Source organism: Poeciliopsis prolifica, unplaced genomic scaffold (genome assembly GCF_027474105.1).
Source record: "Poeciliopsis prolifica strain line A6 unplaced genomic scaffold, Auburn_PproV2 SCAFFOLD029, whole genome shotgun sequence".
Lineage (NCBI taxonomy): Eukaryota > Metazoa > Chordata > Actinopteri > Cyprinodontiformes > Poeciliidae > Poeciliopsis > Poeciliopsis prolifica.
Window position 1 is genome coordinate 868,071 of NW_026562404.1, and position 19,706 is coordinate 887,776.

The following is a 19,706-nucleotide window of genomic DNA, read 5'->3' on the forward strand; positions in this document are numbered from 1 at the left end:
TATAAGGTGAGTTTAAAATATGGATTCAAGGAAGTCATTATTCTCTCTTGGCTAGAAATAGCGATTGAAATTGAAAGGTTCCTAAACACTAATGTACATAATCCTCAACCAGAATTTACAGGAAAAATTATTAATAGAGCTTTAAACAAACATAAATCATAAAGTTTTCTCCTGAGATGATATTAATAAAAAGCCAAAAGCTAACATAGCCAAATAACACGGTCATAATGTGAGCATTAGGACCTTGTTGTCTCTATGACTCAATTAGTCATAGAGAACTACTGACTAATTGTTGTGGTATAATTTTGAATCAGACCTTGGAAATGCTGTTGTGTGTTTTTGTTGGGATGAAACATAATAATGTAACATTTTGGAAAGAAATACCACATCATAAAAGAATAAAGACTGGACAGTACTGCCAACGCGTTAAATGATGAGACATACTTCCCCCGGTAGAGCATGCTTGAAGTGGCAAAGATGATCCAGGTGAGGATCAGCAGCATCAGGCAGAAGGTTATGGATTTGGCTTCATTGTAATTCTTTGGCAGGTCTTTTCCCATGTAGGAAAAAATGAAACACAGGCTGCATAATGTCGACAGAAAAATCACAGGGGCTGACATTGATTTTATATCAATGTCACAACCTAGAATGGTTTTGACAAATATATCAATCGATCACTGTAAGGTATGGGAGGGGTCATGGAATAACTGATTAAAAGTAGAACAGCCTGTGTGACAAAGGCCACACTGATGACCAACCACTGTCCGTGGTATTTCTTCCACCAGCTGAGGAGGTTGGGGAATTGAGCCGCAATTTTGAAAATACAAACAATCTGAAAAGAGCACACAACAAAACATGCCAGACAAACAGTGAAGAACAACAGGAACGGTAAAAACCTTAACACACACGATGCGATCGTGGGTTTGTCGAAGTAAAAGAAAACACTGAGACTGCACAAACTGAGGCAGTCTAAAATCAGGAAGCACATCGGTCCGCCAGCAGATCTGACAACAGGAGTGTTGTAGTTGAAGGCAAAGAGAGCAGATATAGCAACTGTGAGGGCCATTAAGGTGCAGGTTCCTATCACGATCATTACGGCACCACTGTCTGTGATCGGCACGTACTCCACCAGCCGCAGATTGCACAGAGTACTTCCTGGGTCAGACCACTCCGTCTCCTTACAGCTGACGCAATGGTAGGGATCCTCTGTTTTGTACAACAATGGAAAATATATTTAACTTTGTTAAAGGTTCATGTTAAGGGATGACTAAATGCTGAAGAAGAAAAATATTCTTAGGAAAATTCAAAATATCACCTATACACATTTTCCTATTTTCTGTAAAAATATCATTATTTACCTGTAGTGTTGATATAAGTTCCTCTTGGACAGATTGTGCAATTGAAACAGCATTTGTAGATTCCTTCTTGTTTTTTATAAAATCCTGCTGGACATTCTTTGGAACAAAATGAAGAAGGAACCTGTGAAAATCATACGCAGTTTAAACCAGGTGTTTAGATAGACCTAAAAAAAATACTTATTTTTCTACATAATACAGCCAGGACTTACAAACTTATTTGTGTTTATTGAATGCCAGATTGACGAGAATTAAGGTTTTTCATAGATTCTATTCACTTTTTTGTTTATGCATTTATTTTTATTTCACTAGTATTGCCATGCTTTTAAACATGTCAGTCTGTGAAAGATTCTCATAGGTCAATCCAACATATTTAAGCGTTTTGTTCAATGCAATCATGTTGTATAATCCACATTTAGGAGAAGGATATAGATAAAAAAGAATTTGGGTAATTTAAAAGAATGCAAATATAGAACTGTTTAAAAATGTATTGATCAAAATTATCTATAAAAAGCCTTAAATTATGATCCAACCTTTATATATTTACACCTGTAGGTACTTAACATACTTGTGTCTTACTGTTTCAATCTTTGCAAACATTTTGATTAATCTTCAAAAGCCTAAAATAGTAGGAAAAACAAAAACTAAAATATTGGAAAATAATTACCTTTCCATTTCCATGCCACTGGATCTTAGTTTTGTTAATGTGAAAAAATGATTCGAAATGGTAAACGCCAACTTCCTCTGTCTCTCCGATCTCATTCCAATAAAATATTGAATATGATCCAAACTTGGGGTCACCATTATTGTCAAACTGAATTCTCTGATTTAATAGAGTAAAGTTGGACTTTCTCAATGCGGCCAGAACCTGTCATGGTAAACAAAATTTTGATTTCTTGTTAGCATTGAAGGTGTAGGATTCACACATTTCAGTCAAAATAGCAAAATGAACAGTTCTTTTGTTCATGGTACATAATAAATGTGAAATTAGGGATTGCTGTTTAAAAACAGCAGCTGATCGTATACCAGGCATATGTTTTTTTTTTTTACTTCATGACATGTATCTACAGCAGTGGAGCTTACATATGAAATATACAAAAGCAATTACACCTTGCAATTTTTTCACCTTTTTTCCCCCATATCACAGAGAGAAGCAAGTTGCACAGAAATAGAATGAAGAAATGTTAAATAAACATCTGCATACTAACCATGTGTGGTTTCACAGGTATTGCTCTGTTACACCTGCCGTCACCACATTGCAAGACAGCATGTAAAGCATTGGCTATGGAATATACAGCAGCATAAACAGAGAAGGAGAATGACGGATCCGCATTAATGACATCTTCAGCAGTTAGGTTGTTGCAGTTTGAAATCTGATTACAAAATCTTTCTTGCTTTGGGTTTTCAGTCTGACACAGGGTTTTTGAAGAGTGGATGAAATCACTGAAACCTCGTATTGTAATTACTGGCTCAGCAACTCCAATTATGGTTCCAATCTTTCTGATTCCTTTTTCCCTTGGCAGCTTTTGGTGTAAAGACCACCCATCCCCCGCGATCCACACTTTGTTGGTGAAATTATGTTTTATGGCTGCTTTAATGAGATCTTTAGCCGTCCATTCCAATGTGAAAGCGATGATTGCATTTACTCTCTGTGCCTCTAGTTGCTGAAACATTGGAGGATAGTCTGTGTTTTCATCAAGGCCTTTGGTGTATCCCAGGCAGATCTCTGTATCTTTGATCATATTTTGAAACAAGTCCAAGCCATCCTTTCCATAATCACCATCAGTGTACAGGAACGAAACCCAGCGCCAGTTGAACTTTTGCAAAATGTGAAAGAAAACTTCTATGATATGTTTATTGGGGTGGACTGTCCGCAAAAAAGAAGGAAAAAATTCTTTTTCCGATAAGACAGAACTAGCAGCTGCATAGGTGACCTGTGAAAGAAAATAATTCAAACATGGATTATTTTTTGAGACAACTTCTGGTGTTACATGACATAACGTGACATAAAATGCAAAACAAAATCTATCGACCAGCCTCTCTCCATTAAAACTGGTTTACCATAGGAATCAGATTCGTCATGAAGAGCGGCGCCACAGTCAGTGTTTCTGTGCTCGTATAAGTTCCGACTACTGCAATGACTTTAGAGACGTTCGCATTTGACTGGTCCCAAGGTTGGACGATGCCGTCAACAGAGATGAGTTTAAAAATGCCTGGAAAATTTGTTGTGTCTGAGCAGTGGTCCAAAATTTCATAGCCAAGCGTTACACCTGGTAGCAGGTTGGTGGCGTTATTGATTTGCTCAATGGAGAATCTCATGATCTGCAGTCTTCGATAACTTGTTAGAATAAACGGGTGGCTGTGGATAGAAACAAGATGAATAGTGAAAAATCCCAAATGTTCTTTCAGTTGTTTGTGTTCACCAGGCAAACTAATCAGACAAGCTATCTGAAATTATTATAGTGATTCAAAGAGCCACAAACCATCTATAAATTTAATACCACAACAAAAAATTTTAATCTATATGATTTGTCTGAACAGATAATTGTGACACCCATTGGATATTGGTCAATTGCATTTTAAGGTTAATAGAAACAATTGTATTCATCTTAACTGACCTAAAACCGAAAATGTTTAGTCTGATGTAATCAAGGATAAAGATGGTTATATACCTATTTATGCTATATGCATGTAAGTCTGATTTCAAATGTAAATGCATTAGCTTCACAGAAATTGCCACTGATGATAAACAAAAGAAGAAAAATGAGTGTAAAATGTAAATTTTCCTGTGAGTAGAAAACTAGAAAACCAAATTTCCTGAAAATAATCAGTTAACACAGTCAGTTTTTGGCTCTTTCATCAATACATATTTATATTTGAAATGACAACTTTTCATTGGATTCATTTATAAAATAAAAACAAATTTCCGGGTATTATATTCACATAACGCTATCTAGCACATTAACCAAAATGATATGATGGAAAGGCATTAAGTTTAGAAAACTCACCTTGAGCAGGTGATAGTTTCTGGTCTTTCACGATTCAGAGCTTTGCTGCCAAGATGAATATCAAAAAGTCCCCCAATCAAATAATCTCCTTCCAACCTAAACTCTGAGTTTTCAACAGACTCGTTTAAGTTATGCAAAAATCCTCCCAGTAGACACAAAATGGCAAGAACTTGTTCAGTACACATCTTTAGTCTGTGCCAAATTTAATGTGAACTCATACTGACTTTCCCTCTGCCTTTACTAAGAGCCACTGACAGTGGTTGAGATATTTTGATCATTTGTGGTAACTGGATATGAATGATCTGACAGAAATGCACATCTAATGACATGAGGACAATTTACAAATCAGCATGCAAAAATAATATAATCAGTTTGAGCCACGCTATTGTTATGTAAGCGACCAGTAGGTCACATAAGGTTGATCAGACGTCTGTTTAAAATAGTTTAAACAGACATTTGTTTAATTAATTTATTTTCCTTATTATAGTATTTAACCTGATTTAGTGCTTAGATGGTCAGCTGAGTTTTATTTCCTAATAAAGTTTTTGATAGAACAATTCCTACCATTAACCATGTGTATCTGCCAAAGTACCTGTGGCTAAATTTACTGACACCTATGTTGTTTCCATTTAGCATTTTGTGCTATTTTTCTCTGCAATATAAAGCTATTCTGGACCTTTGTATCCCCCCTTCCCCCCATTGAGACTGGAATGAATTAAATTGATGGGAAGAAAATTTGGATGAAATTTGATTTAATATAAATGGACATGAATTGAAGCTTTGAGATTTGGAACAAGAGAAATACATTGATCCATCTATCCACCCATATATAATTTTGAATAAATATTTTTATTCCACAACTACAGAGCTACACAGCAATTATATTCATGCTTTATTAACTGTGGGGTTCATTAGCTATCTGTTTGCATATGTAAAAAATACAAATTTATGAATGAATAAACAATAACAAAGTAACACAGAACAATCACACCTCAATACTTTCAGTCAGAACTGTCCAAAATAAACAATTTTTACATTGCATAGTGGACTGATTAATTTTTAATGCCTTCTTTAATCCAGCCACTACATAAGAATAAATATCTACCTTCAACAACCCCTTTATTAAGCCACATACATAAATCTACATATATACAAGTACCAAATAAAGCATATCAAATTATGTCTGCAGCATATTAGTATGCACTGTATATTTAAGTACATTTTTAGTGAATTAATTGCTTATTTTAATAGACAAAATATTCTCATGAATAACTTTAGCTTTTGCTTGGTCATGAGCAAATTTAGATGATGAGGATCTGATGAACACATCAACAAAAAACAGTTACAAATAAATATTTACTGGTTTCACAACAAAGTTGAGCTGGAAGCTTATCACCAAGATGTCTCACTGTAACTCTGAATCAGACTTAGGACGTACTGTTGTGTGTTTTTCTCCGGTTCAAAAACAATAATATAACACTTTGGCAGGAAATACCAGAAGAGAAATGAGTAGAGACTACAAAGTATTGCCAGAGCATTAAGAGTTGAGGTGTAATATCTGTGGTAAAGCAGGTGCGTTGTGGCGTATATGATCCAGATTATGAACAGCAACAGGAGGCAGAACGTTATCGATTTGGCTTCATTGTAATTCTTTGGCAGCTCTCTTCCCATATAGGAAAAAATGAAGGAAAGGCAACACAATATTGAAAACAAAATCAAAAAACCAGACGTAGCTTGAAAATGTTGATCACAACAAAGTGTGATTGTTTTTGTCTCTGGAAGTGTAATATTGCCAGGCTTTGGGGGGGCCGAGGAATATCCATAAATGAGTAATGTTGCTTGAATGACTGATATTACAATAATGACCAACCACTGTCCATTGCATTTCTTCCACCAGCTGAGGAAGGTGGGGTACCCAGTAGCTGCTCTAAACACATAAATAATTTGAAAAGAACGTACTAAGAAGCATGCAATACAAATAGTAAAGAAAAACAAAAATGGGAAGTACTTCAAGACACAAGAAGCAGGTGTGGGCTTACCAAAGTTAAAGAACACGCTAACGCTCGACAGGCTCAGGCATGCCAAAATGAGGAAGCACACTGGACCACCAGCAGATTTAACCACAGGTGTTTTGTAATTGTGTATAAAGAGAACAGATATTGCTGCGGTGAGACCCATGAAGATCAACACACCGAGGATGATCACCACAGCGCCACCATGTGAGAAAGGCATGTACTCTACCAGCCGCTCACTGCAGGACGTACTTCCTGCTTCAGACCACTCTGTCTCCTTACAGCTCATGCAGTTGTTAGAATACACTGTTGTAGACAACACATTGATAGTCAGTCAACATAAAAGCAGAGCAAGTATTTAGCTTTGCATGTTTTCATACAATGTTTCTAAAGAGCTGATTTTAACACATACAATAAATATCACTGTATTTTATTCCTAAGCGTTTTCTGTGTTAATGTGTTATGTAAAATAAATATTTTTTATACATGAGAAATGAGAAGTGGATGTATTAAAACAATACTATCATCTTCAAAATATCATTTACCTGTACTATTAATATAAGTTCCTCTTGGACAAATATTACATTTGAAGCAGCATTTCTGAGTTCCTTCCTGATGTTTTGCAAACCCTTCAGGACACTCCTGGGAACAGAGCGACACAGGCACCTGTGCAAGTTCAGTATCAAACAGAGCAAAAACAAACAAAAAACTAAATTTAATTTTCATAGTTACGATGAGACAGAAAACACAAACAAAATATAAAATATTTCTAGAAAAATCAGAATTGCAGATTATATCTATGGGTTCTTCCATAACTGTAGGCATCCCTTGTCAAGATGCCTAAATTAATAATTAATTTGCTTTTAAAGTAAATCATTGGTGCCTCACTCTTTGGCACCTCTGTTAACTCTCGTAAATAAGTTATACATTTATTTAAAGGCTAATTACAGACTAAATTTGTCTCACAAAGGTGTGACTTATCGCTAATTTTCAATGACAAGTTGATATATGGTACTTTGCTCTTTTCAAGCGTATATGTTCCTCACATTGCATTTCACACCATGATTTCATTTTATGCTTCCATGCAGTAACAAGAAAATTACATGCATAAAATGTACCTCCCCATTTCCATGCCACTTGATTTTGCTCTTGTTGATGGAGAACTGGAGAGAAGGGGAAACCTGTAAAACCCAACCTCCTCTGCATCACCGCTCTGGTTCCAGAAAACTATTGAATACGATCCATACTTGGGGTCACCGTTCTTGTCGAACTGAATCGTCTGGTTCAGGAGTGTAAAATTTGATCTCCTTAGCTCTGCTAACATCTGCAGTTGGAAAAACACAATCAGATTACCTTTAAATAAATGCAGACATACATGTTGCCACCTGAATTTAACTGAGCAGATAGGTATGAGCTTCCCATTGGATAGATACTGCATGGACAACTGGCTTCCAGCTGATACTAAATTATTTTATTTAATAATTTAGTGTAATGAGTAGCTTTTCCTTACTTAAACACTCATGGGGAAAGACACATCCTAAGAAAGGTCAAATCATTGGGATGAGAATGAGAAAATATCTTGGGAGATTATAGAAACTGTTAAAATTGGGTTGAGAACTGTCAAAGACAATATTAAAACAGGAAGGATCGTGGGTTTGCTGTCTATCATGCACTCATATGAAGGCAGTGTAGACAACTCAGATGAAATCATGCAATTTTTGCATATTATATAAGCATCACATGCATAGCCTGTTGCATAGAAACAAATTTTCCATTTTGTCTCTGATGTCTGTCTGACTTAATGGCGTAAGAGAGAAGGAACTTGTGCTTTAGTGCATTTATGTGAAACACAGTGAAATCAAAAGAGCGGCTCGTGACTGCGATCGAGTTCCTTTTGCTCGCATTAAAGAGTCTTTTTTAACGTCCTGGTGTTGTTAGGCACTCTTATTTTTATATAGAAATTACGCTGAGGTCAATGAGAAAAAAACTGATAAAAGTAGACATGAATTTAAGTATTTATTTTCAGAAGTGAAAGTTAAGCTGGTCTGTTCAGTTTGTTGAATACAAAGTCAGACTTCTTATCATGAATTATAACGTGAATTTAAATATCAGACTAAATGCAGCGAGTGTGAGATCTTGGCTATCTATGATAGTTGTTTTTCATAAAAGATAATTATCCGTTTGAAGCATAACCTTTCATCACAATGGGAGACATTTGACTGCCATAGCAGATTTTTATTTAGAATTACTTTCATTGATCTGAAAAGTTAGCTTCTGGTTAGAAATGAGACAGACACATCTCAAAACATTTTTCACATAAAAAATGTTGGCAACATTTACAATTAACATGTATATACCAGGGAGGAGAATCATTTTTAGCTCAACAATATACTTGGAAAAATAACATCAGCCAGTGGTTTGGTTTTTAGCAGACAGTTGCTTTTCTGGTCCTTTGGGAAAAATAATTTCCTGCCCCTCCCTTAACTCACTGAAGCTCTGCATATAAACTCTAGTGTTGATACAGGAAATGAAACTGTGCAGGAGTTATAAATTCCCAGAGAACAGTGGGACCTCTCTGGTTGGTATTGTTAGTGTGTAATTCTCCTACACACGTGATTACATTGTTTGCATTTATTGTTTGAATGTTGATTAAACTGAAATTGCAGCAACACACATTGAATGGTTTGGTCTGAACACAACCTGACTGAGTTTGGCTTTTGTAAACTCCTTTAAAAGTACCTTGTAGTAGCGTGACTCAAACTGAACTCATAACATTTTGTAGTTTATACAGAATATCATATTCACTCCAGGTATAATACATGAATCAAATTAATGTCTTATTTTGTGTAAAATAAAACAAAAGAACATTTTGTTCTTTTAATTAGAAACATATTTTCTATTTTAAAATTGTAATTAAATTAGTTATGTTTTTGATTATAAACTCACCATATGTGGTTGCACTGTTGTGTTGCTCTTACACTTGCCAGCTTCACATTGCAGGACGGTATGTAAAGCATGGGCGATGGCATTCACAGCCGCGTAGACAGAAAAAGAGAAAGAAGGGTCTGCATTGATGATATCTTCGGCTGTCACACTGGTGCAGTTGCAGACCTGATTACAGAGCTTTTCTTTATTTGCATATTCCTGTTGAGACTGGGCTTTAAAAGAATGTATAAAATCACTGAAGCCTGGTATTGTCATCACTGGCTCTGCAATCCCAACTACGGTCCCAATTTTTCTGATTTCAGTTTCTTTGGGAAGCTTCTTGTGTAAGGACCAGGCATCCACAGCTATCCACACCTTGTTGGTGATGTCGTGGTCTATGGCGGCCTTGATGAGGGCTTCAGCCGTCCATTCTGGTGCGAAAACGATCGTGACATTAACCCCGAGTGGCTCGACAATTTGGAAAAGCTTTGTGTAATTTGTGTAAGGATCCAGGCCTTTTGTGTAGGCCAGACAGATCTCTGTTTTCTCGATTCTGTTGATGAACACGTCCCGGCCGTCTCTGCCGTAATCATCATCAATGTGAAGGAATGAAACCCAGCGCCAGTTGAATTCTTTCAAAATCATCAAAATAACCTCTATAACATCTTTGTTAGGATGTATTGTTCTTAAGAAAGATGGAAAATTATGTTTTTCTGAGAAGACAGAACTCGAAGCCCCATAACTGACCTGTTAATTAGAAATGGACATAAATTCAAGAATTACATTCTAAAAAATTATCTTAAATCAACAAAATAAATATATACATCACATAGTGTTAAGAACAATTTATGATAATTGAGATATTCACCAGAGGAATGAGATCCGTCATGAACAGAGGGGCAAAATTCAGCGTTGCTGTGCTTGTGTAGGTTCCAACCACTGCAATCATTTTTGACGCGTTCCTCAGTGATTCATTCCAAGGTTGGATGAAACCATTAACAGAGATGAGGTTGAAAATACCAGGGAAATTTTGTCTGCCTGAGCAGTGGTCGAATATTTCATAGCCAAGAGTTACACCTGGCAACAGATTTGTAGAGTTATTGATTTCCTCTACAGAGAATCTCATCATCTGAAATCTCCGATAACTTGACAGAATGAAAGGTTGACTGTCGACAGAAAAAAAGATAAGGATTTAGTTTGTTATTCAGATTAAGGTTCCTGTGAATTTTAGAGCAGCTAAACAGATAGTCAAACATTAAGGTTGGATTTTAAATCTTGTCTGGACTTAATATCTGGATTTCCTCCTGTAGGAGGAAACTGAATCCTCTGAATTTTCATTTGTTTAATCTTGTCAAGATATCTATCAGAGTTAAATGACCCACCTTGAGCAGATGATGGCCTCTGGTCTGTCCCCTGAAAGGCTGTCGCTGACTTGATGAATGTCAAAAAGTCCTCCAATAGAAAAATTTCCATCCAAAACAAACTCTGAGGCTGAGAGAGGCTCTGTCAAAGCCTGCAAAAGACATCCCAGCAGACAAATATGAGCCAAAATCCTTTTCATTGTCGTTGATTTTGTTTACCAGTCTATTGTGAACTCCTTCCCAATTTGCCTCTTCTTTTACACTAAAGCTGAACTTGGCTCATGAAGAGTTGAGCTCTCATATAAATTTTAATAAACTGCAGCGACATAAAAACATGCCTGTCACATTTGATCATTTACAAATAAGCATGCAAAATATCTACAGCTGCCAAATATTTGTTCAACAAACAACACATTGTCTGTATGCAGGCCTGAAGCCGTCAGCATGAATAAGTCTTCTGAGCAGAACCATGGCTATTTTTAACTAAACAAATAAAGAGCTTTAAAAGAGAAAGAGATTTAGTTCTCATGCACATACGTCTATTGAAGGTTTGGGAAAACAAGTCTTTGAAAAAAAAAAAAAAAGTAGCCGCCACAACCAAGGTACCAGGAGATCTTTCTTTGAAGGGACTGGTGTTTTGTAAATTGGAGGATGGTCCAGGCTTGAGAGTTCATTAATCCAAAATGGTTCCTAAGGTCATGGAGAAACTTCATTAGTGAGATTCTAATCTTACATTGGAGGTTAAACTGCGCCTGTGACTTACATTATTGTTAGGCTCTGTTGAGTTCAGACTTTTTGGAAATCAGTCACATCAGGAGAGCTGGGCAGGATGCAGATCTGTGGTCAACATGCAGGGGGTGATCTAGTCACAACGTCCTGTCTGTCCACCAAACAAAGGACCTTTTCCTGGTGGTATGAATTAAGATTAGCGTTTTTTTTCTCTGTAATTACTATGGATTAGCACTTTTGTGCTTCCTTTTTTTTCTCTTCAATTTGTTGCTGATATATTGAAATTTTCTTTGATACAAAGATTTTCTGTAAATTTTAGTATCAATTAAAATGAAATATAAATTCTTTTGACAACTCAATCTACCTCAGATTGGGTCTACCACAGTTTGCTAATCCTCATTAATGGTATAAGTACGATCACTTATCAACTAATCTAATTAAGTAACTAGTTGTAAAATAATTACATATCATTTTGCTGTCAATATTGTGATTTAGTGACGAGATTAGAAATATTTTATTCATTTGGTCTAATTCTTAAACAGTTTCAGACTGACAAGAAAATAAGAATTAACAATGCATGCATAAATGCATTTACGTATCCTTATCAATTGCTATTTTAATGGTCAATAGAATATGAGACTCAGTTCCTACATTCACATGAAACCCATAAACTAATTTCATAATAAATAATAATTAAAACAAAGAAATAAAATAATTAGTTTATGAAGCAACCTTTTTAAAACTTGACAACCAGCCAAGGCAAAGAAAGACAAAAGTGACAAAACATTTGGTTGTATGAAATGTATTTATTGTAATGAAAAAGTAGTACATGTGTAAATATAGAAATATATACAAGCTTTTAATGTAAATGACTGAATATCATGCAGAATTAATTCATTGTTATAAACATTTGTATTTTAAAAGATCTATGGAAATACAACTTTTAGATGTCTACCATTGCTTGAAACATTGTATTTACATATACCTGACTACAGAAGATCTCATTCGATATTCCCAGGAAGCAATAAAACACGCAACTCGGTCACCTACATTCACACAGAGATGGTTTCTTTCTTTATCACTGCAAGTTAGAATACATTAGGAAAAGAAAAACTCATTCTGTGAGCACACCTTCTCTTTGCTGTAGCAAAAATTTTTCTGAAGTTTTCAAAAAAAATAAATACATAAATAAAATAAAAGTTTTTCATTAAGATTCATTACATATCTTCGACCGTCCTTTTTCCTCAGATCAATTGCTCCTCAAAGAGCAAAAGGCAAAATGTACAACACTTTGTTCCTGTGTGGTAATTAAAAATACCTCATAAATAAAACTAGATTCCAATAGCATTATTTAATTCAAATCTATTAACAGAAGATTTGAAGACAAATTAGTCTTTTTTTCTTTAAACAAATTCAGCATTTAATGTTTTTGGCTGAGATAATATTTGTTAAAAAAAATCAGGACTTTCAAATTTCACAAAGAGCAATTCAAACCAGAAATAGAGTTTTCAGAAGTCTCAGATCAAGGAACTATTGATTAACTATCTTTGTGTAACTCTGAATGAGACTTTGGAAGTACTGCTGGGTGTTTTTTTGAGGTTGAAAAATGATGATGGAACATTTTGGCAGGAAATACCAGAATAGAAAAGAGTAGAGACTAGAAAGGACTGTCACTCCATAAATAAATTGGATGTACTTTCCACGGTATAAAATATAGACAGTGACATATATAATCCAGATGATTATCAGCAGCAGTAGAGAGAAAGTAATAGATTTAGCCTCATTGTAATTTTTTGGCAAGTCTTTTCCAACGTAGGAGAAACAAAAAGAAAGAATAATCAATAATACAATTAAAACCAGAGGAAAAAGTATCTCATTGAAATTCTTGCCGCAGCGTTGGATGATTATGTTTGTAGGCTGCTCTGTGTCATTTTGAGGATATGGGGTATAAACAGACAAGCCAATGATAATTAAGACTGCCTGAGAGACACAGACCACACAGATAACCAACCACTGTTCTTTGTATTTCATCCACCAACTGAGGACGTTAGGGAACCTGGCAGCTATTTTGAAAATGCAAATGATCTGGAAGGAGCGCACAACGAAACAAGCCAAGCAAACTGTGAAGAAAAATGTTATTGGTAAAAACCTCAAGACACAAAAAGCTGTTGTTGGTTTACCAAAGGCAAAGAACACACTGAGACTGGACAGAGCCAGACAGCCTAAAACCAAGAAGCACATCGGTCCTCCGGCAGACTTTACAACGGGAGTTTCATAATTAATAAAGAAGAGGACAGATACGGCTGCGATGAGGCCCATCAAGATCAAGGCTCCAAGCATGACGACCAGAGCGCCAGCATGCGACAGAGGCATGTAGTCCTCCTGCCGCGGCTTGCATGAAGTACTTCCTGCTTCGGACCACTGTGTGTCGTCACACTTGTGGCAGGTGTAAGGATCGACTGTTGAAAGGATACAGCACAGGGACAGTCAGCAAATAAGGGTTAAATTAACTGAGACATCATACTACAGTCTTATTTTGTTTGCTTAAATTTATACCTTTTATGAAATAATGATTAGACCGAGATTAAATGAGGTACCATGTAGAGTTTGATTTAGGAGGTCAGTTATGATCAAGATTTATTTAGAAGCAATGAAATGCATGAGGTATGGTCCTAGCACAAATGTAAAGATTTCAATCAGAACAAATAAACATTAATTTCCTTAAAATAGCAAAAAACTGTCTAACAGTACATTTTGCCAATTCTATTAAATTCTATTGAAGTAGAGTTTATCTTTTTTACATTACCACCTCAAAAGCATCAATATTTAACTTGTTCACATCGATGCAGAATTAGCTATTTCCTAAGTTCAAAACTTTTTAGTATTAATTAGACGGCCAGTAGCCTTCCTTTTTCTCAGGGGGCCTGTGTTGCTATCATTTCATAGATGAATAAAAATTTCTATGTCAGGATTATTTACCCGTGCTGTTGATATAGGTTCCACTTTCACATTTTGTACAGCTGAAGCAGCATTTGTGGAGTCCTTCTGTTTTTTTTGCATATCCAGCTTCACATTCTTCAGAGCAAATCGACTGCGGCGCCTGTTCAGGTCACACATCAGGCACGAAAGTAAATATTGTGTTCATTCAACAAGGAGCTGAGTTTGACAGCATTTAAAGCTCTATAAATGTAATAAAAAACACCGTCACGCTTCAGCTGAGATCATTTTCAATGTACGTAGATATCCACATAAGCCAGCTGTCGACATAACTCTTTTCAGATTTAGAAACTTAGTGGGGGGGGGTTTCCCTTCTGAAAAAATGGAAATCCAAGTACAAGTAATACAATTTGTTTTGTTTTTATTCAGGAAAAATGTAAAAACCTACTTAACGAACCATTTCCATGCCACTTGATTTTGGTCCTGTTGACAAAAAACTGTAAAGACGAGTCATAACTGTAAAGGCCAACCTCCTCCGCTTCTCCACTTTCGTTCCAGAAAACTATTGCATACGACCCAAAGGCGGGGTCACCATTCTCATCAAACTGAACCCTATGGTTTAGAAGAGTAAAGTTGGTCTTCCGCAGCTCTTGTAACATCTGTTGGTAGAAATAGAAATAGAAGTAGAAACATTTCAGTCCAACAAAATGCGAAAACAACAAATCTGCAGTGATATTTTTTTATTTATTTCTGGACAGATCAATTTTTAAATTAACTGCATTTATTTATTTATTTATTTATTTTATTAAAATGTAAATATTTATTTATTTATTCTTAGCTATATGTTATTGATTTTTTAAACTGTAGAGATAGATATGCATACACCATAAAATGGGGTATATTTATATATATATTTACCTTTTGGGGAACTCGTGTAATTGTCCTGTTGCACCTGCCAGCTCCACATTGTAGCACAGTATGTAAGGCGTGGGCAACAGAATACACAGCAGAATAAACAGGGAAATTGAAGGACGGATCTGCATCAATGATATCTGCGGCAGTGTGATTACTGCAGTTACAAGCCTGATGGCAAAACTTTTCTTCCGTATCATCTTTCTGTTGAGCCTGGGCTTTAAAAGAGTGTATGAAATCATTGAAACCTGGAATTGCCATTTTTGGCTCAGCTATCCCAACTACAGTCCCAATTTTCCTGATTCCACTTCGTTTGGGAAGCTGCTTGTGTAAGGACCAGGCGTCTCCTGCTATCCACACCTTGTTGGTGACTTTGTATTTTATGGCAGCATCAACGAGAGCTTCAGCCGTCCATTCTAGTGCAAAAACAATCAAGACATTCACCTTTAGTGACGCAATTTCTCGGAAAACCTCAGAGTAGTTTGTGTCTTGATCAAGGCCTTTTGTATAGGCCAGACAGATCTCTGTGCGGTCAATTGTCCGAATGAACAAGTCCCGGCCGTCTCTGCCGTAGTCGTCGTCGATGTGAAGAAATGAAACCCAGCTCCAGCTGAATTCTCGCAGTAGCTCTAGAACCACCTCTATCACATCTTTATTAGGATGGCCTGTTCGTAGGAAAGATGGGAAATTATTTTTTCTTGAAAAGACGGAGCTGGCAGCTCCATAACTGACCCGTTGAAAGAGACATTTCAGTACCTTCAAGTAACATTGCACAGAACATTTCCCAGTTTATTTCGAAAGTATTGAAACAACTGGCAATGCTTACCATCGGGAAGACATCCATCATGAAGAACGGGGCAACACTCAGCGTCCCTGTGCTTGTGTAAGAGCCGACCACTGTGACCATTTTGGACGTGAGCCTCTGAGAGTCATTCCAAGGCTGGATGGGACTCTCATCAGAGATGAGGTTGAAAACTCCAGGGAAGTTCTGTGTGTCTGAGCAAAGGTCTAATATTTTATAGCCAAGCGACACATTTGGCAGCAGTTTGGTAGAGTTATTGATCTCCTCTATTGCAAATCTCATCAGCTGAAACCTCCGGTAACTTGATAGGATGAAGGGTTGACTGGGGACAGAAAAATGGGGTAGAGCAACATTTATGATTCCAACCCCTTTTTGATAGATAGCATTTTTTTTTTTTTTTTTGCTTATTGAGTTGCTGTGGAGTAAATTCATGATCAGATTGGAAATATCCAAGAAACCAAATCACACTAGAAAGTCAAGCTAATCAGAGTAGTCCTTGTTCCATAAGGTCATCACAGTGGATGCCTCTTCCCGTCATCAATATCACACTTTCTTTGAAAAGATGCGTCTGTGTCAACTCAGTAAAACTAAACTTACTTTTCACCCGTAAGCTGCAAACTTGTGTTTTTGTAACAGAGTTAAGAATGGTGCAGTTGACTGCTGATCTCACTAAAGAGTGAATGAAAATGTAAACCAATTAATCCGCTACAGACAACACTATATATTTCTAAGCAGATACAGTTAGGGCCAGAAATATTTGGACAGTGACACAGGTTTTGTTATTTTAGCTGTTGACAAAAATATGTTCAGAGATACAATTTATATATAGTATGGGCTGAAAGTGCACACTCCCAGCTGCAATATGAGAGTTTCCACATCCAAATCGGAGAAAGGGTTTAGGAATCATAGCTCTGTAATGCAGAGCCTCCTCTTTTTCAAGGGACCAAAAGTAATTGGACAATGGACTCCAAAGGCTGCAAGTAACTCAAAAGGCCTTTCCCTCGTTAACCTGTAATCAAGTAAGTAGTTTAAAAGGTCTGGGGTTGTTTCCAGGTGTGTGGTTTTGCATTTGGAAGCTGTTGCTGTGACCAGACAACATGCGGTCAAAGGAGCTCTCAATTGAGGTGAAGAAGAACATCCTGAGGCTGAAAAAAAAGAAAAAATCCATCACAGAGATAGCAGACATGCTTGGAGTAGCAAAATCAACAGTCTGGTACATTCTGAGGAAAAAGGAATTGACTGGTGAGCTTGGGAACTCAAAAAGGCCTGGGCGTCCACGGAAGACAACAGTGGTGGATGATCGCCGCATACTTTCTTTGGTGAAGAAGGACCCGTTCACAACATCAACTGAGGTCCAGAACACTCTCAGAGAAGTAGGTGTATCTGTCTCTAAGTCAACAGTAAAGAGAAGACTCCATGAAAGCAATACAAAGGGTTCACATGTAGATGCAAACCATTCATCAATTCCAAAAATAGACAGGCCAGAGTTAAATTTGCCCAAAAACACCTCAAGAAGCCAGCCCAGTTCTGGAAAAGTATTCTATGGACAGATGAGACAAAGATCAACCTGTACCAGAATGATGGGAAGAAAAAAGTTTGGAGAAGAAAGGGAACGGCACATGATCCAAGGCACACCACATCCTCTGTAAAACATGGTGGAGGCAACGTGATGGCATGGGCATGCATGGCTTTCAATGGCACTGTTTATTGATGACATAACAGCAGACAAGAGTAGCCGGATGAATTCTGAAGTGTACCGGGATATACTGTCAGCCCAGATTCAGCCAATGCTGCAAAGTTGATCGGACGGCGCTTCACAGTACAGATGGATAATGACCCCAAGCATACAGCCAAAGCTACCCAGGAGTTCATGAGAGCAAAAAGGTGGAATATTCTGCAATGGCCAAGTCAATCACCAGATCTTAACCCAATTGAGCATGCATTTCACTTGCTCAAATCCAGACTTCAGACGGAAAGACCCACTAACAAGCAAGACCTGAAGGCTTAACTTGTTATAATTATTCATTTCATTGGGTTAGTGTGTTATTGTGTTTTACTATGCTCAAAACTTTGACTCTTTGGCATTAAAGCCAGTGGACGAAAAGGTCGGGGGTGTCAAGGAAGGTTTAATAAATAATGTTTTCATCAACTGTTTGGATACTGGATTTAATGTCTGCTTTAGAATTGAAATGTTCCCCATCAGACGAAGCCTCGACTTGACTCTGGTTTCACAACCTATCTGCTCCCCCTGAAATGAAGTTGTTAGCTCTCCTCTGCAAGTAAACAACTGAAGGCAGGTGATAGCTTTGCAGAACCCAACTGTAAAATTTGCCTTCAAGGATTTTATTGAACATCATATGATGTAACAAAATCCTGGGAAAATCTAACATTAGCATAAAAGAGGCAGCTATAACTTAACAAAATGTTTCAAATGTGCTTAACAAGTTAAGTAACCTTTGCTAAGCTTCTTCTTAAAAAGAAGAAAAAGGCAGAAACAAAGACAAGAAGCCTCACCTAGAGCAGGTAATGGTTTCCGGTTTGTCACGGTGAAGCCTTTTACTTACATGATGGATGTCAAAAAGTCCACCTATTAAATAATCTCCATCCAGCTCAAATTCTGAGGCTGCATCAGCCTCATTCAGGGAATGCAGGATACACCCCAGCAGATAGAGATGAGCAATAATCCGTGCCATTTCCACATCTGTTGTTTGTCACTCCGGCTGAAACTTTTTTGTAGCTTGTCTCTCAACATTCCATGAAAGGTGTTGTTCATGAGTTACCTTGCACACTTTTCATCAGTCTGGGATGTGCAAACTCTCATAAACACCTGACTGTAGGGTGAAGAGGATTAACAAATCAGCATGCAAAAGTTGTTTATGTGCTTGCTGCTACATCCTGGTTTCTGAAACAGCTTCTCCTGAGGGCAGGTTTGATGACACTATCATGAAAAAAAATCTACAAACTGAGCCAGTTCAGTTTTCAATATACAAATAATATAAAAATAAAAAGGCCTTTCTCTTGCATTTTGTAACAGAACAAAATCCAAGGACTTTTTCAGACAGGATGTTTACTCCCAAGATGTTTTTATTTCAGTAATTCAAATAAAGAAGTAAAACCTCAAAACTCTGCCACATAATGGTGATTACACCCAATAAAAATTTGGATTAGGAGAAAATTATTACATAATACGTTAACTGATTGAAGACTAAGTGCATGTGCAGTAATAGTCCAGGTTGTGTTTGTGCCATTTCTAGTCAAGCAGCTTGAAACTAATGTTCTGGATACACCTACATGTGGTAGCTTTAGCAGCATAAACTACACCTGCAATCAGCAACTTGTTTTCCTAAAAACTCTTAAATGGGCTTTGCTTCACCATCCTCTGATGAATATAAAGGTCCCTGTTGCTTATGCACCTTTTTTATTAAAGTTTCCCCCCCTTCCTCTTATCTTTCCTCTAACTTGATTGGAGACAGAAGTCTAAGCCTTTTTCAAGCAAGCTTTTGTGGCTTATCTTGCTCATGAAAGTTGTCCAACAAAGTCAACATTCTTCTCATTCTTACATAATCCACATTTTTCTTGCATATAAAAAAAAGCTTTTTTTTAACCAATTGAATTGAATCAAACAGTTTTTCACTTATATCACATGTTAAGATGCGATATAAGCA

General features: G+C 36.8%; 3 protein-coding genes and 1 pseudogene across 4 annotated transcripts; all 4 read right to left on the minus strand.

Annotated features, from left to right (window-relative positions):
• Positions 1–278: 278 nt before the first annotated feature.
• Positions 279–4,548, minus strand: LOC129372558 (taste receptor type 1 member 1-like). Its single transcript, XM_055049969.1, is given in 7 exon segments — positions 279–670; positions 673–1,206; positions 1,359–1,479; positions 2,023–2,223; positions 2,564–3,289; positions 3,417–3,714; positions 4,364–4,548. Coding segments are annotated over 7 exon segments (2,457 nt in total).
• Positions 4,549–5,696: 1,148 nt separating this feature from the next.
• On the minus strand, positions 5,697–10,861 carry LOC129372467 (taste receptor type 1 member 1-like). Its single transcript, XM_055049810.1, is given in 7 exon segments — positions 5,697–6,681; positions 6,921–7,041; positions 7,494–7,552; positions 7,555–7,699; positions 9,322–10,047; positions 10,169–10,466; positions 10,683–10,861. Coding segments are annotated over 7 exon segments (2,454 nt in total). The 3' UTR covers positions 5,697–5,755.
• A 2,489-nt stretch (positions 10,862–13,350) lies between these two features.
• On the minus strand, positions 13,351–14,986 carry LOC129372559 (taste receptor type 1 member 1-like; annotated as a pseudogene).
• An 801-nt stretch (positions 14,987–15,787) lies between these two features.
• On the minus strand, positions 15,788–18,862 carry LOC129372566 (taste receptor type 1 member 2-like). 2 transcript variants are annotated; one of them, XM_055049978.1, is made up of 3 exons: positions 18,556–18,862; positions 16,066–16,363; positions 15,788–15,904 (listed from the first exon to the last, which is right to left on the minus strand). In XM_055049978.1, the coding sequence occupies exons 1-3, from the start codon at positions 18,732–18,734 to the stop codon at positions 15,884–15,886; spliced, it is 498 nt and encodes a 165-aa protein (XP_054905953.1). In that variant the 5' UTR covers positions 18,735–18,862; the 3' UTR covers positions 15,788–15,883. The 2 variants fall into 2 exon arrangements, with proteins under 2 accessions (XP_054905953.1, XP_054905952.1); XM_055049977.1 differs by having other exon boundaries at positions 15,845–16,363.
• Between the last annotated feature and the right edge of the window lie 844 nt (positions 18,863–19,706).